Below are 17602 nucleotides of genomic sequence, written 5' to 3'. Positions count from 1 at the left end.
TCAGCCTTCTTTATGGTCCAGCTCTCACTTCCATACATCACTACTGGGAAAACCATAGCTTTAACTATACGGACCTTTGTTGGCAAGGTGATGTCTCTGCTTTTTAAGATGCTGTCTAGGTTTGTCATTGCTTTTCTCCCAAGAAGCAAAATAAAAAAATTCATTCAGTAGCACCTTAAAGACCAACTAAGACCATTTCATGCCGCTCAATGTGGTGCCTTCCATAGTTCTGGTTACAGGTAGGTAGCCGTGTTCTTTAAGGTGCTACTGAAGGAATTTTTTTATTTTACTTCGACCCAGACCAACACGGCTACCTACCTGTCCCAAGAAGCAGGCGTCTTTTAATTTCGTGACTGCTGTCACCATCCGCGGTGATCAAGGAGCCCAAGAAAGTAAAATCTCTCACTGCCTCCATTTCTTCCCCTTCTCTTTGCCAGGAGGTGATGGGACCAGTGGCCATGATCTTGGTAGAGGCATCCAATTGGCCATGGAGAGAACAGGATGCTGGGCTAAGATGGGCCCCCTCTGGGATGCCCCAATGGGAAACCATTGGAGACAGAGCATAGCCATAGAATCAGAGAGCTGAAAGGGACCCCCAAGAGTCATCTAGTCCAAATCCCTGCAATGCAGGAAACGCACCATGGCTAGTAGCCATCCATTTGGGGAGTATATTGGACATTGTTTTGCTCTTTACAGGGGAAGAACACCTCTCCAGGTTCAATCCCTGCAGATGTCTGCAGGTGGGGCTCCCTGACTGAACTGCTGCCAGCCTGTGCAGACAATACTGACTCAGTATATTAGGCACTGGGGATTCCTGAGGTCCTTCTGGGGAAGCTGATCTGAAGCCGCCATTTGCAGGTTTCCAAAGGCTGCCTCTGCTTTTAATGGGATGCTTCAGCTGAGATTCCTGCATTGCAGGGGGTTGGACTAGATGACCTTTGGGGACCCTCGGGAGTCTGCAATCCCATGATTTTGTGAAGGGCTCTCCTCGGAAGTTCCCTGCGGAAGCAGTGGAGCTGGGTCTGGTGGTGGTGGCGAGGTCAGCTGCTGGAGCAGAGCTCCCGTTCTCCTGGCTCACGAAGGCCTTTCCCTGCCTTTGCGTCCTGGAGCCTCAACGGTTAAAGGGCTCTCACTGCAGAAAAAGCAGGTGGTGGTAATCTGGAAATAAATGTCGCTTTGGCAAGGCCTCCGCCACAAAGGCGCAGGTACGGCGCCCCGGCAGGGGGGGGTGACCTTTCCGAGCGGCGAGCAAAGCGCCTCTCCATTGGTCTGCACAAAGGGAGTGTGGGGCTGGGCGAGGAGAGGGGTTTTGCCTGCCAGGGCGACCTGCTGTTTGGCCACAATGAGGGCCCAGCGCTGGCCTGGCCCAGCCGCAAAGAGAAAGGAGCACGGACAATGCGGAGGCCGGGCACGTTCAAAAGGGCTGCTGGGGGCCGTGTTTCATCTGCCATGAATAAGTGATGTGGGGGCCCCCCACCCTTTCCTCTCTCACAGGCTGCACTCTTTGGAGGGGATTTCAAGGCGCCCCCCCTTCTCTCCCCAAGCAACAGCAAAGGCATCCGATCCTGGAGGCAATAGATACAACAGTCAGAGAGGCTGTGGGGAAACTCCACCAAGGGGAGGCAGCACATGATGATTATGGGGTGGGGGGAGAGGGGTTGGTACCTCTGATGGGGGACACATTGTGCTGTTTCCGGGGTACTTGGCCCACCTTTGGTCTGGCATTCAGCTCTCCCCTGCGGCTCCTAGAAGCTGTCTGTCCCCAGGAGACAGGGGCCACAATCCTGGGAATGCCTTTGACAGGCTGGCTAAACCAGGTGAGGGGAGCTGATGGGTCTCAAACCCTGCGTGTGAAGACAGGCTCTGGCAGATGGAGTGGATGAGACTGAGAGCAAGAGGGGGGGGTCCAGCAGTCAAGAAGGAGTTCCATAGTTTAACTTTGTGCTGTGTGAAGGAGGAATCAGGTGAGGAGGAAGCAGCCAGCCTCTCCCTGGGTCTCCAGAAGAGGCAGCAGCAGCAACAGCAGGAGGAGAAGGAGGAAGAGGGGGAAGGTGGCGAGTTGAGAAATATGGCCTGAGAATCTCTCAGCAGCACCGCCAAAAGGGCCCATTTAATCTCTGCCTGCCTCTCTTTATCAGCTTAAAATATGACCTGCCAACTGGGAAAGCTCCCCGAGATAAGAGCAGTCTGGCAGCCAGCAGGGAGGGAGGGAGGACTCCCAGATAAGGAGATATTTATTGCTTCCAATTTATGAGCAGAGATTGGGAAGAGAGGACCACCCCCCACAGCCCACCCCATCCTTTTCTGGCCGTCTACTCTTAGGGGCTCAGTCCCTGCCCCTCCCCCCCAGCTGCTCTGCCCACCAGGGACCCAGTAGGGCAGCAGAGGCCCACACACAAACTCCCCACTTCAACTGAGCAGGAGTAGGAATGAGAGGTCCTGAAAGGCCCCCGTCAGCAAGACCAATTGGTTTGTGGGTCACCTCTGGGGCACTCAAGGGGTACTGGAGGCACCAGAAGCTGTTGCTCAGAGGAGGTGGGGGGGCAATTTCCATTTCAAAGGTGCCCTATTGACCATCATGGAAGATGGGAGAAAAGAGGGAGATCATAAAACTGCCCATCCAGTCCAACCTCCTCACACTCAGAACCTAGGGATCTCGATAGACTGCCTCTGGACAGGGAGGCTCCCTAAGAAGAGGTTCCCTGGCCAGTGGCCCATCTAGTCCAGCCTCTTGTTCTCCAGAGTGGCCAGCTGGAGGTCCCAATGGGCCACCAGCAGCAAGACCCAAGTGCAAGAGCAGCAAAGCCCTCCCCACTTGGGATCCCCAGCGAGTGATGGACAGAAGGGCAAATGAGGGCGAGTCCTTTGGCAACAGCTGGTTGCATTATCAGCCAACAAAGGACCTTTGAGTTTGTTAGCTGATGGGAAATCCAAGACTTGAAAATTAGGCAATCGTTTAGGACCCTTTAGAATAAACAGAAGCCTTAAAACACCTTTGATGCTCCTTGACTCTGAGAAGTATCCCAGAGCCGGTATAGGGTGCTGAGGCCTCCATTGCAGCTAGCCTGCCCTCGACCCAGGGGGGCCCCACCCAGCCTCAGGATTACTTGCACGGCTGCAGAAGGCACCTCCGAATCGATTGCACATGCTACTCAATTAATCCATAGGTTAGCATTAATCCAGAGATCTTTGAACCATAGAAATGTAGGGTTGGAAGAGACCACGCAGCCACCCCCAGGAATCGCAGCTAAATAACCCCTGCTTAATAACCTCCAAGGAAGGAGAGTCTACCACCTTCCAAGGGAGTCCCTTCCACTGTTGAACTTCCAGATGTTTAGCTGGACTTGAAGCCATGGGTTCGAGTCCTACCCTTCAGAGCGGGAGGAAACAAGCTTGCTCCGACTTCCATATGACAGCCCTTCAGATATTTGAAGATGGCTGTCCTATCACATCTCAGGCTCCTCTTTCCGGGGCTGCACAAACCCAATTCCCTCAACTGTTCCTCATCAGGCTTGGTTTACCAGACCCTTGATCATCCTGGTTACCCTCTCCTGCCCACCTTCCAGCATGTCAACATCCTTCTTAAATTGTGGCTCCCAGATCTGAACACAGTCTGGCCAAGGCAGAATAGAGTGGGACTATTACATCCCTTGATCTGGACACTCAACTTTTGTTGATGCAGCCTAGGGTAGTGCTAGTTAAGATGAGAAGCCTGTGTGTGGCCTTGCAAATATTTTTGGGACCCCAGCTCCCCTCTGCTCCAGCCACCATGGACAATGGTCAGGGATGATGGGAGTTGTAGTTCACAGGGCCCCCCCCCATCGCTGAGTTAATCCACCAGCAACTTTTCCATTACTGGAAAAGTGTCCAGATTGATTGCTCAACAGATTATTTGTGTGCTGTTTTGGAAAGATCGCCTGCTGCATGTGACTGAAGGACCACCTGAGAGGTCAGACCAAAAGTTATTTACACAGGAGTAGCTGCCACCTCAAGAAGCTACAGTTAGAACTGGATATGGAACAACTGATTGGTTCAAAATTGGGAAAGGAGTACGACAAGGTTGCATATTGTCTCCCTGCTTATTTAACTTATATGCAGAATTCATCATGCGAAAGGCCAGACTAGATGAATCCCAAGCCGGAATTAAGATTGCCGGAAGAAATATCAACAACCTCAGATATGCAGATGACACAACCTTGATGGCAGAAAGCGAGGAGGAATTAAAGAACCTTTTAATGAGGGTGAAAGAGGAGAGCGCAAAATATGGTCTGAAGCTCAACATCAAAAAAACCAAGATCATGGCCACTGGTCCCATCACCTCCTGGCAAATAGAAGGGGAAGAAATGGAGGCAGTGAGAGATTTTACTTTCTTGGGCTCCTTGATCACTGCAGATGGTGACAGCAGTCATGAAATTAAAAGACGGCTGCTTCTTGGGAGAAAAGCAATGACAAACCTAGACAGCATCTTAAAAAGCAGAGACATCACCTTGCCGACAAAGGTCCGTATAGTTAAAGCTATGGTTTTCCCAGTAGTGATGTATGGAAGTGAGAGCTGGACCATAAAGAAGGCTGATCACCGAAGAATTGATGCTTTTGAATTATGGTGCTGGAGGAGACTCTTGAGAGTCCCATGGACTGCAAGAAGATCAAACCTATCCATTCTTAAGGAAATCAGCCCTGAGTGCTCCCTGGAAGGACAGATCGTGAAGCTGAGGCTCCAATACTTTGGCCACCTCATGAGAAGAGAAGAATCCTTGGAAAAGACCCTGATGTTGGGAAAGATTGAGGGCACTAGGAGAAGGGGACGACAGAGGATGAGATGGTTGGACAGTGTTCTCGAAGCTACCAACATGAGTTTGACCAAACTGCGGGAGGCAGTGCAAAACAGGAGTGCCTGGCGTGCTATGGTCCAAGGGGTCACGAAGAGTCGGACATGACTAAACGACTAAACAACAACAACAACAAGCTGCCACCACGAGTGGCACTATGGGTTAAACCACAGAGCCTAGGGCTTGCCAATCAGAAGGTCAGCGGTTCGAATCCCCGCAATGGGGTGAACTCCCGTTGCTCGGTCCCAGCTTCTGCCAACCTAGCAGTTCGAAAGCACATCAAAGTGCAAGTAGATAAATAGGTACCGCTCCGGCGGGAAGGTAAACGGCGTTTCCGTGTGCTGCTCTGGTTCGCCAGAAGCAGCTTAGTCATGCTGGCCACATGACCCGGAAGCTGTATGTCGGCTCCCTCAGCCAGTAAAGCGAGATGAGCGCCGCAACCCCAGAGTCTTCTGCGACTGGACCTAATGGTCAGGGGTCCCTTTACCTTTACCTTTAGCTGCCACCAAGTCAATTTATTCCCTAGTGCTCAGCGGGACCTGCTGCAGAGCTAAGGGGATTCCATGAGTAGAGAAGGAGGACCCCTGAAGCTCCTCAATCATCACCAGCTGGACTTAACCTTACCAAAAATATGACATGGCTGGGCACTTTTGCAAGTGGGTTGGGCAGACTTTGTGTTCAGCGCATCACTTCTGACAGCTTCAAGCAAGTGATGTGAAAGGGAGAGGCAGGAAGGAGAGGTTGCTTTTTTAAAAAACAACAACAACAACAACAACAACAACAACAACAACAACAACAACAACAACAACAACAACAACAACGGCTGACCATAGGTTATCACAAAGCCTAAAGTACAGTAGTTGGCTCCCAACCCATTGATGAGGACAGCATTTATCTGGGCTGATAAAGAGGGAGAGGACCCCCCCCAACAATCTTTTAATGCTGCATTCCAGGTGGGGGTGGGGTGAGGGACAAGGCAGGGTTCAGCCAATGGGGGTGGGGATGAAACCCTGCATGGCACAACACACAAGAGATCTGCCATGATCCCTCTCAATTGACCCATTAAGTCAGACAAAAGGCATGAATTGGAGGGTGATTTTCTGGGTTTCCTGCTAGACGGGCGGAGCAAACCATTCCAGGGGACCCTGACCCTGTTTGCATTCAGATGCACCAGCAGGTGGAGAAAAGCTCCAACAGCAGGTCCTTTGTGCAGTTACAGGCCTTCTCCCACCGGGTGGCGCTGCTGCTGAAAAGGTGCCCATTCAGAGTCCTGCACGCATCTCAGATGGTTGCCATCCTGGTATACAAGCAGCAGGAACTCGGTCCGATTTTTCTCTCTGTCCTGCCTCATAAGAATATGAGTAAAGAACATAAGGAGAGTCTGCTGGACCAGGCCAAAGGGGCCCATCCAGTCCAGCACCCTCTTCTCACAGTGGCTGGCCAGGAGCCCCCAAGGGAAGCTGTGCAGGCAGAGCAGAGCCAGCCTGGCTAGTAGCCATCGATAGCCCTCTCCTCCATGAGTTTTCCCTATCCAACATCTAGGTTGGTGGCCATCCCTGCCTCTTGTGGGAGGGAGTTCCATAGGCAAAGACACACAAACCCTGGCACACTTCCTGGAGGGCCAGCCAGAGCCTTTTCTTGGTGCATTTCCTGTGCCTGTTCTGAGTACCCCAGGACTGGGCTGCTTCCATCGCATATTTGAGGCTTCGCTCCCAAACGGAGCCACCACGATGCCCCCCTGCAGGAAGGGCTTGTTCCCCTGCTTGCCTCTCTGGAATGTGATGAGTCCCCCAGGCGCTCTGCCGTGAAGAATGAAGCAGGAGCTGCGTGGCTCAGAAGGAGTTTCTGGCTGCCAGCCCAGGCCTGTGCTGGACGTTCCAAAGCCCACTCCTCTTCCTTGGAGGGCAGCCTCAAGCTCCCTGCTGGGTGTCCTATTTCTGAAAGAGGCTGAGCATGGGAGAGGGCACAGGATCCAACCTTCCAGCCACAGATAGACATGAACTGAGCCTTGAGCAAGCCAACCTGCTTTCCAAAACCCGCCCCACCTGCAATCTGAATGGTTTTGTCCTTCTAAGGGCTGGGGAGGATGGAGAGAGCCTCGGCTGACTCTGTTCTTGAGCTGGAATTCCCCCAACTCGAAAGACACCCTGTCAAAATGTTTCCCTGCATTGTTTTGGGATGGTGAGTGGGTGGTGAGCCGGTTCCCTTGGTTCCCTTGGTGATCCTCCAAAAAGGCTACAGATTTCGAGACCCAGTTAAACTCCCTTCAGTTTTCAAAAACTGTTCTCCACTGCCACTGGCCCTCATCCACTTGGCTGGGCAACCGGACCTTGGGGTCATCCTGCCCCCCCAAAAAAGCATTCTGTGTAGCTCTCAAGTTTGCTTCTGGAATTCTGAACTCCATCAGACTACAAAATAAAGCATCATAGTGGCTTTCTATCTCTTCTCTGGCTACCCAAAACTCTGGGATGGTGTGGGGCTATGTTTGTGGCATGGATGTGAATTTGTTTCCAGGGCTAAGACTTTGGCGTTCTGGCAGTTTTGCTGAGCTGGGAAAGGATCTGGTGGTGAAGAGATAAAGGCCAGGTAACCTGACTGCCCTCCTCCAAGTTGCTTTGTAGAAACCAGATCCCCACCTCCTCCTCTTCCTCTCCCAGCCAACCTGAACCTCCTTCTGTAAACATCCTGTAGATAAGTCCCTGTGGGGGATTCTGGCAGATCGCCTGCCTGATAAAAAGCTGTCTAAATAGGTGGGGAGTCACAGAGCAGAGAGGGAATTCCTCCAGCCCCTGGGGCGTCTCCAAGCTGGGCAGGCAAAGGGAATTTGGAAGCACTGATGGGGAACAAATTCTCCAGCAAACGGTCCTAGCTTGAGCTTACTCGCAGAAATAATTAATCTCCATCTTCCTCATCTGATTCACCCATCCATCCCCAAATAACATTCTGATCAGTGAAAGTTTCTCAAATTCAGAGCTTCCAGAAGAACAAAATCAGGAGGCATATCATTAAAGCCACTGCTTCACACTTTGTGATTTATGCAAAGGATGCCGGATTTAGCTTGCAGGGGGTAATACTCAAAATCTAAGTTTAAAAATGGAAGCGTGCAGAAAATTATCTCTTTTCCGAGAAAACGGCTGCCAGAGCCTTTGAGCACAGGAAGGTTTTGCAGCCATGCGGTGCAACTGGGTACAAAGAACCAGCAGGCAAACCCCGAAGTCAGCTCTGGTGAGCTCAAGGGCCAAGGCAAGGGATCCCTTCCCTGTGAAAAAGACAGGCGAGGCCAGCAGCACCCTAAAAGCCAAGAAGAAGAACCCCTTTGTCCTTTGACTTGGGAGGGAGAATGCCTTGGGTCAGTCTTGAAAGGTGGAAGCTCTAAGGAAAGCAGAGAGGTGGAAGGAAGAAGCACTCTCTCAAGGAGCTTCTGAATCATTGGGAGTAACTTCTGAGAGCTCTTCCACGGCAGTGGGGTGGGTGGACTCTCCATCACCAGAGGTAGTCAACAGAGGCTCTGTCCAGGATTCTTGAGCTGTCATTCCGGCATTACTGTACAGGGGGTTAGCCTAGATGACCCTTGGGGATCCCTTCCAACTCTACACATCAGTGATTTGTTTGGCGAGCTTTCAAGCAGAGGTTAGACAGCCACCTGCCATGAAGGCTTTAGCTGAGATTCCTGCATTGCAGGGGGTTGGGCTGGATGACCCTGGGGAGTCCCTTCAAACTCTACCATAGTAGGATTCTAGGGCTCTGGGCAGAGGCTCGAGCGCTGTCAGCCGGCATGACTTCGCGTGGCGGGAGGCGCTCGCTCCCTGGCCGCCTGCCCGTCGCTCCTTTCTCACGACCTTGCCTGGGACGGAGTTCAACGCGGAGCACTTAGCAGCCGGCCGGGCGCAGGGACACAGAGAAAGGCTCCCTGGCTCCCCGGCTGCCAACGCACACAGCTCCGGCCGCCTGCCCAGAACCGAAAGCTGCGCCGAGGCCGCTCCAGCCGGGAGCGCTCCAGCCGGGGGGGGGGGCAGCGGGAGCCGGGCGGGCCAAGGGGGCGCAGAGTCCCCGGCGGAGTGAAGCCTAGAGGCGGTGGCAGCCAGGGCAGGAGGGGCTCCGGGCGCCCGGATTCTCAGCCAAGTGAGCGGGAAACGTGGGCAGCAGCAGCAGCAGCAGCAGCAGCAGGAGGAGGAGGGCTGCTTCGTGACCCCAGTCCATAGCTGCCAAGTTTTCCCTTTTCTCACAAGGAAGCCTATTCAGCATAAGGGAAAATCCCTTAAAAAAAGGGATAACTTGGCAGCTATGCCCCAGTCTGGCCAGGACTCAAGACCAGAGCGTGCCTTGGTGGTTAGCGTGTCTGACTATGGGCTTGGGAGAGACCCGGGTTCGAATCCTGAGTTACCCTGAGCCAGTGGTGAGATGGGAGGAAGACCTCAGCCGCTTCCATCCAGTCTGCTATGATGGAACATGGAAGGGGGGCGACCTCTTCCTCGAATCAAGCGACTTATGTTCGAGGGCAGGGGCGCAACTGGGCAGCCCAGGACCTTCATGCACACGGCCCAGTTGGGTGCTCCTAATGCAGCGGTTTGGCGTCACCCTCGGAGGCAGACTCCATTGCCTGGCGGCAGACGGGTGCCAGCAGCAGGGGCCCCCAAACTGTCCAAAAATGCACCCTTGACAGGAGGGGCTCCTTTGCCTGGGCGCCTGGGGCCTTTCCAAGGAGGGAGGCCTGTGGGCCTGTACTGACAGGGGCTGGAGCCCCCCTTCCCCCCGCCGCATTCCTTTCCTCAACACCTGAGCGCAAGGCAGGCACCTGGTCTCTCCAGCGGGAATTCGGCCGCCTTTGTTGGGAGGGATTTGCGAGGAATTCTCAGCACGGGCTGAGTTATTAAGGGGGGCGGGGGCGGGGGGGGGGTACTGAAACGCAAGCCTGCCCTTTATCCGGCTCTCCCCCATCTCGCCTGCAAATGGGGCATGACTAAGGAGAGGGGGGGGAGGGCTGCTGCCGCTGCTGCTGCTGCTCCGAAGGCAAGCGCCCCTCTCCACATGTTTTATCCATTGGGTGGGGGGGAGGCAAAGGAAACGCCGGACCTGATCACAACCAGATGTGGCGGGTGTTAAATCATCGCCGCCCGGCCAGGCCCGGGGGCGGAGGAAAGGAGCGTGCAAAATGACTTAGGGTGGGGGTGGTTGCCCCTGCTTTCCTGGGAGGTCCGGAGCTGCATGAAAGTGGGGCGGGCCAAGCGCCGTGGGGCGAAGCACACAGCAGCCCGGCCTTCGCTCAGGAAGCATTGAGGGGCGCGCGGGGGGGGGGACTCAAGGATGAATGGGGTGGGGGCAGAGGTACGGCCCCTGCTGGAAAATGTTGCTCTTGGTCTGCGCAAATCCTCTTTTGCTATGTGTCCCCCCCTGGGGGGGGCTTGCTTTCCCGCCCCGCAGGGATGCACACCCCCCCCGCTTAAGCTGTTCTAGGGGGAAAGTGTGTTGCTTCCCCGCTCCCCCCTAAAAGGAAGCATTGCAAGGGGACCTGACAGCTGCAAAGAGATCCTCAGTCAGGGGAACCCTTTTCCCTACTGGGGGCCGCATTCCCTCGCAGCTAGCCTGTCCCGGGCCACACCCGGGCAGTGGGTGAAGCGAAAGTCTAAAAAGTCAGCAGGCCACCCCCTCCGGCTTCCCTTTCTGCCTCTGCTTCTCGCCCCTCAGGAGGGGGCAGCGGTCTGAGCTGATTCCCTGCAGATGGGCTTCGTTTTCCCCACTGCTCCACCTGTTCCCCCACCTCCCTTAAGTCATCAGTCCCGCGACCTCCATCTCTGTTTATTCAAAAATCCGTTGTTGTCTTGGAGGCTTTTAAGCAGAGGATGTCGGGGACGAGTGATTCCTGCCTTGCAGGGGGTTGGACTAGATGACCCTCAGGATCCCTTCCAACTCTTCACTATGATTTGATGGACTCCTGTGTCAGCGTCCTGGACAGCAGTCCCTCAAGCCTCTGATCCATGGGGAAGGGAGCATCACCACCTCTGCAGGCAGCCTCTGTCCCTGGTCATAGAATCATAGAGCTGGAAGAGACCACAAGGGCCATTCAGTCCAACCCCCTGTCAAGCAGGAAACACCATCAAAGCATTCTTGACATATGCCTGTCAAGCCTCTGCTTAAAGACCTCCAAAGAAGGACTCCACCACACTCCTTGGTAGCAAATTCCACTGCCAAACAACTCTTACTGTCAGGAAGTTCTTCCTAATGTTTAGGTGGAATCTTCTTTCTTGTAGTTTGAATCCATTGCTCCGTGTCCGCTTCTCTGGAGCAGCAGAAAGCAACATTTCACCCTCCTCTATATGACATCCTTTTATATATTTGAACATGGCTATCATATCACCCCTTAACCTTCTCTTCTCCAGGCTAAACATGCCCAGCTCCCTAAGCCGTTCCTCATAAGGCATTGTTTCCAAGCCTTTGACCATTTTGGTTGCCCTCTTCTGGACATGTTCCAGCTTGTCAGTATCCTTCTTGAACTGTGGTGCCCAGAACTGGACACAGTACTCCAGGTGAGGTCTGACCCATGCAGAATACAGTGGCCCAGCTCTGAAGGACCTTCAGATGTTCAGCCAGAATCTGCTATTTCCTCTCATTGAGAGTCTGCCCCTCTCCATGCCTACTAGCCTCACCCCTTCCATTCTATCAGAGCAATGGAGAACCAGTCTGCCCCTGCCAGTCCCTCAGGTATTGGGAGAACAGAGTCAAGGTTCCTGTTCACATTCTGTTCTCCAGCCTGAACAAGTTTCCATCATTCCTTGGAGAAAGAACTCCTGGAATGCCCTGCCTGGAAATAGCCACCATACTCTTGAGGTGGCCTGACCAGAACAGAAGGGAAAAGAGATTTTGATACAGCCTAGGATTACCTCATGAGAAGAGAAGACTCCCTGGAAAAGACCCTGCTGTTGGGAAAGATGGAGGGCACTAGCAGAAGGGGACGACAGAGGACAAGATGGTTGGACAGTGTTCTCGAAGCTACGAACATGAGTCTGACCAAACTGCGGGAGGCAGTGGAAGACAGGAGTGCCTGGCGTGCTCTGGTCCATGGGGTCACAAAGAGTCGGACACGACTAAACAACAACAAGGATTACCTTATGTTGAAGTAGGCCTCCCTACTCCTATGATCTTTTATAGCCAGCTGCAGATTTTTACCTTGCTCTGTTGAAATCCATCTTGCTGCTTTCAGTTCTAGGTTCCAACCCTGACAAGATCATTTGTTTTTTCTCATCTGGGGTTGATCTCCCAGGGTGTCAGCCAAACCTCCCCACTTTGTACCACCTGCAAATTTGAGCAGCAGCAGCAACACAGGGCCGAAGACAGAGGCTCCATGGCCCTCCACATGGTGCAGAATCCTCAGAGGGGCATACCAAGCCTGGGGTACAGATGTTCAGCCAGGTGTGGACCTTGATTTCTGGATTGCAAGGGATGGACCAGATGACCCTTGGGGTCCCTTCCAACTCTACAATTCTATGACCCACCAAATGTGCTTGGTCTAGCCAACAATTTGCCAGTGTCTGCCAACCAGACAGGGCTGGCTCCCCTTTCCCCCCAGGAACTTGCCAAAGCTACATAGGAAAGAATCAATATACAGTACCGGCTTCCTGACCTTTTCTCCTGAAGACTTAAAACTGCCCCTAGTTCTGGCTGCAAAAGGCTTGGTCTTGGTGCTTTCACAAACTCCAGGCCCTAGTGAGTGTTTATCTGCAGGCTGTAGTCCATCACTTCCCCGTGGCTAGCTCAGGGGCATTGCTGTGGGAGTATGGTAGGTGCTTTACATGGAGAGCAGGCCTTAGGATCCATTGTCCACTCTAGAGCAACAAGGGCTTCCCAGGATCCCAGGCAGAGACTCACAAATCTGCTATCCGAGACCCTTGGAACCAGAGATGCAGTGTCCCTCTAGGCCTAGGGCACAGTCCCTTTGGGGCCAAGCAGTGAGCAAAGGCTATACTGCCATTTTTGTGCCGCATGGGAAAAATTAGGAAATCTGTGTGTGTACATATGTGAGACACTTCAGAACAGGAGGAAAAGGTCTTTTTTGCACATAGCATTGATAGGCGGCCTTATCACGGCCTCCCTCCTCTTTGCTGCTGTGTGGATTAAATTCAGGAGTCACTTTTGAAGATAAAAGGGACTTAGCAAGGAGCTTATCAGGTTAGGAGGCCATGTGATTTGGCCCTTCATGAGCAGCCAGGCAAACATAGCAGACTCAGGGCAGTCAGGAGAGCCCCAGCTCAGGGTCCTGCACCCTCATCCTCCTGGCTTTGTCCCCCCACCCACAACCACACCGCCTCCTGCACAAAGGAGAGAGCTGCACCCACACCAGCCTATTGCAGCACACACAATGCTTAATGTCTTTTTTTATTTTTATCAAATAACTTCCAAAAGGAAGGGAAGGCTTTCCTCGTTAAGAACAAACAGGTCTTTGGTGTCACTGAAAATAAAAGGAGTTGGGCAGAGACAAAGCCAGAGGGGGGGAGGGGAAAGAGGTGGACTTGGAAATGTGGACTCTCTCACAAGCATGTGCACACTTGCACAGGCCACGTGAAAAGCCACAGAAAAGAAAAGGGAGAGGAGAGCATTTGCTACGGTACAAATGAAGGCACAATCCAATATGAACAGTAGACAGCTATTTACAGCCAGAGAGCCAGAAGGTCACTGGCTCCCTGGGAGGAAGAGACCCCAGAGCCCTGGCCACAGGGGTAGGGGGCCACTCGAAGTCCTGACCCAAAGTCCAGAGGCCGAAGGGTGGGCAGGCCGCCAGCCCCCTTGCCCGCTTTCACCAAGGCCTCCACACCGAATCTGCCGAAAGCGATGGGGCACCAGACGCAGGAGAGACGGAGGCAGCTGGGGGCAGCCCCGACCCCATGCCCCCATCAGCGTAGAGGGGGATGACGGCGTTGTTGTGCGGGGGCCCAAAGGCTGTGCTGGGGATGAGGAAGGCAAACTGCCCGTCGGAGGCTGGCACTAGCTGGAAGCCACCGTACACCTTGGCGCTTTCCCCGGCCGGGTTGCCCAGCTTGCAAGGCACAACGTTGGCAGCAGGGGGCACTGCGCCAGCTGGGATCTGCACCAGGGGCTGCCCGAAAGAGGGGCCGTGCTGTGCCCCAGGGGGTGCGGGGTGGGGTGGCGGCGGCAGTGCAGCGGAGGGTGGCTGATGGGAGGGATAGTTCATGGCGTTGATCTGGCTCATGCAACTGGCCAGGTGTCCGAGCAGTCGAGTTCGCACCTCGGCGTTCACCCCCTCGCAAGTGGAGAGGAAGCGGGTCACCTCGTTCATGCACTCGTTGAATCCGGCCCGGTATTTACCCAGCACAGTGGGGTCTGTATTCAGCACGGCTGGAAGAAGAAAGGAAGGAAAGAGGCAACCGTCAGAAAGATAGAGACACACAGAGCCCAGAGCATTCAGCCTTGAGAAGGAGGGAAACAGCCAAGAAAAAGTGTGACAGGGGCTGGACAGTGACACTACACACACACACACACACACACACAAAATGCTTTATTGTGATTCCTACACTGCAGGAATGATGCTTGGGGTCCCTTCGAATTCTATGATTCAATGGCCTAGTAGATCTCAGCAGTGCAGAAACACCCTCCATTCAGAGGCTGCATGCCAAGGTTGCACACAGCTTTAAACAAAGGGAAGCCTTAGGAAGGAGGGGGGTGGCTCTCGCCTCCTACAGCAGGAGCAGCAGGATGTGTCCCTTGCTTCTCATTATCCCGTCCCCATTTCCTCTGCCTGCAAGCTGCCACCCTCTCCCTTCTCCCCCCCCCCCCGCACCTCTTTTCCGGAACAGTAACAACTTGGAGTTGTGGCTATAAATAAGACCCAGACCGTGGGAAAGACCGCCTTCGCCAAGTCAGTAAAACACAGCTTGAATGGCATTCAAAACCGCAGGCGGAAGTCTGGAAGAAATCACCTCTGGAGAGGGAGGGAGGGAGGGAGAGGGGGAGGAAGGGGGGTCGGGAGGGGGACACACGCTCTCTCTCTCGCGCGCACACAGCACGGCCAGCCGCTCACCCGTCATCTGCGCTCGCTGCAGGTTTCTCAAATGCTTGACTGTCATTTCTAATATGTCCGCTTTCTCCAGCTTCGAGTGCCGGGAGCTCTGCAAGGCAAAAGGAGGGAGGGGGGAGTTAGCACCAGGGGGCTACACGCTGGGGGGCGGGCGGGCGAGGGAGAGAGTCTGGGCACAGGAGGGAAAGAGGGATGAATCTCAGCTGGAAAGTGAAGGAAGACCCTCACTCCCAGGTCCCAAAAGGGCACAGAAAAAGGGGGCCGCCGGCAGCAGGTCACCCCCAGTCAAGTCCACAAGGTTATCCCCAATAATTGTGAGGGTGGGATTTATCGTCGGGGTGTTAATATATAGTACTTAATAAATTTACAAAGAACATTTGATTGATATTTAATAAATAACAACAACAACAATACTTAATAGCAATAAGGACATGGGAAGACTTTGGATACTGGAGGGCCATGGGGTGAAGTGGGAGAAGGGCACACCTCACAGGGTTGTTGTGAGAATGATGCCCAGTAGCCTTCCCGGGCAGGGCGGCGTTCTGCCTCCAGAATGGCCGGCTCCTTGAATGCCCAGCCTGCCTGGGGTTCGCCTGGCCTTTCCTGCCTCGCCACAGCCTTCGGGAGCCGGAGATGGGGGCCCGCGCTCCAGGACCCTCTTCTGCGGCCCCCGACCCGCTGCCCGACCTACGCGCCGATGCCCAGGAGGTTCCTCCGGAGCGCCGAGCCGCTTTCTCTGGGCCACTTACGTCCTTCTTGAGCGCGTCCAGGATGAGCGTCTTGAGCTGCCCGAGGCTCTCGTTGATCCGCGCGCGCCGCCGCTTCTCCATGATGGGTTTGGACGACTGCAAGAGACAAGCGCCGGTCAGACCCGCAGGAAGGGAGGGAGGGAGGGAGACGGGGAGGGGAGCGGAGAAGAGCGGCCCCCCGACGCCCCCCGCCCGCGCCGCCGGCTGTTACCTTCCGGTGGTCCGAGGCAGTGCGGGGCTTGTCGGGCGTCGCGTGGATGCTGGCCGGGGTAGCGGCCACGGGCGACGAGGAACTCTTCTCCATCAGGTCGGCGGGCATCCTGGCCCCCAGAGAGGCCCGGCGGGGCAAACCGTCGCCGCCGCGAATCCCTTTAGTCGTGAGAAGAAGCGGCAGCGGCCGTCGAGGGCGCCGTCGAGGGTGCCAGGTGAGCAGCTCTCCGGGTGGTGGAGAGTCCAAAGGAGCCGGAGCTGCGGTGGTGGCGGCGGCGTCTGCTTCCCAAGCCGCCCTGGCAACCGGGACGCGCGCGGCCAGGCGGGTGCGCGCGGTGGAGCAGCCCAGAGGGACGGAGCGGGCAGGGCGGGTCACGGGCGGCGGCTGTTCCTGCTCCTGCAGGCGGCTGCCTGGCGCGCGCTCTCAGTCTAGTCGGGCGGGCGCTGCTGCTGCTGCTGCTGCCTCCCCGCGCGGCGCAATCCCGGCAGCCTCCCCGCCCGGCGGCGCCTATTTATAGGCTGCGCTGCACGCGAACGGCTCGTGTGAAACTTCCCAAACTTTCTTTCCCACAGTGACTTTCAGCCAATGGGAGCCGGAGGCACGCGGCCCCGCTCGTGGACGGCGCGCACCCATTGGCCGCCCGGCGCAACGCCCGGCGGCCAATGGCGCACGCCCGGACACCCCCCCCCCGCCACCGCCACCCCGGGCACCAGGGGCCGCCCTGTCAATCAGGAGCCGCTCGCTTTGCTTTAACCCTTGCCGCGCCGTGCGCCCGGACACCGGACGGGTTCGGGGCTCCGCCTCGCAGCCGGGCCTCGGGGGCTCGCTCTCCAGCGGAAGGAGCTTTCTCCCCGAGAGCACCCTGTGCGGCGGTTAAATAGGGGTCCCCGTTAGGGCCGGAGAGAGGGTCGCTGGCGGGTGGTGGGGGGAGGAACCCCCTTAGCTGGTGTCCTGCTCACGTGAAGGTGGGGCGAGGCTTTCCCCGACCTCGTCCCCAATGCAGGATGCGGCCGGGAGTTGGGGAGGACGTGCACCTGTCCCTGCACCTCTCGACTATGCCGTCGAGCAGGAGCGCAGCCGCCTCTTTGGGGCCGGGATCCCGACGGCGAGGAGAGAAATGCAGGGCGCGGAGTTGCCTGAGCACAACGACCGCTCCTCGCGAGTAAAGGGCAGCGGGGCCTTCGCAAGCAGCAGCTCCGAGCCCAGCACGTGCCGGGAAGTTTTATTGCAGCCGCCGCCCTCTCCTCCTCCTGCCCCCCCCCCCGGGGACTTGAGCGGCGGGCGGTGTGCGCTTCTTGGCGCGCGGCTTGGACAGAGCCGTCGGGGAGGGAAGCCGGGCGGGCGGCCCGCAGCAGCTGCAGCCGACGCCCCAGAGCCTGGGAAAACCCAGCCATCGGGGGGCGGGCAGGAATGCGGACTCAGAGCAGGCCGGGGCGGGGGTGGGTGCTCCTCCTCATCCCCACCCCTGAAGAATGCTGCCCGGCCCCTGGCCGAGGCGAGGACCCTCATTCTGGTTCGGCAAGCGGGGAACGGGGCACATCTGGGGGTCCCCCTCTCCCAAAATGTTCGAGGTGCCCGCCTCTGGGGAGCGAGGAGGACCCTTGCATCAAACCAAGGGGTTTCCCCTCTTGTGGGGGGCTGCAACTCTCTTTTTTGGGGGGGCGACGACGCTTCCTCCGCGGTGCTCCTTCTGGCGACCCAGAGGAGCTGAGAGTGCGGGGAGGCGAGGGCGGACTTTTGGGCAGAGACCAGCGGTTCTCCTCGAGGTCACGCTCCATCCTCCGGG

The 17602-nt window shown here is 55.8% G+C and overlaps 1 protein-coding gene across 1 annotated transcript; it reads right to left on the bottom strand.

The window, feature by feature from the left end:
* Positions 1-11802: 11802 nt before the first annotated feature.
* Positions 11803-16315, bottom strand: HES1 (hes family bHLH transcription factor 1). The gene is made up of 4 exons (XM_035133224.2): positions 15817-16315; positions 15606-15701; positions 14860-14947; positions 11803-14177 (listed from the first exon to the last, which is right to left on the bottom strand). The coding sequence occupies exons 1-4, from the start codon at positions 15922-15924 to the stop codon at positions 13618-13620; spliced, it is 852 nt and encodes a 283-aa protein (XP_034989115.1). The 5' UTR covers positions 15925-16315; the 3' UTR covers positions 11803-13617.
* Between the last annotated feature and the right edge of the window lie 1287 nt (positions 16316-17602).

Source organism: Zootoca vivipara, chromosome 5 (genome assembly GCF_963506605.1).
Source record: "Zootoca vivipara chromosome 5, rZooViv1.1, whole genome shotgun sequence".
NCBI classification, from domain to species: Eukaryota; Metazoa; Chordata; class Lepidosauria; order Squamata; family Lacertidae; genus Zootoca; species Zootoca vivipara.
The sequence above is the reverse complement of the archived record's forward strand: the minus strand, read 5'-3'. Positions and strand labels throughout refer to the sequence as shown.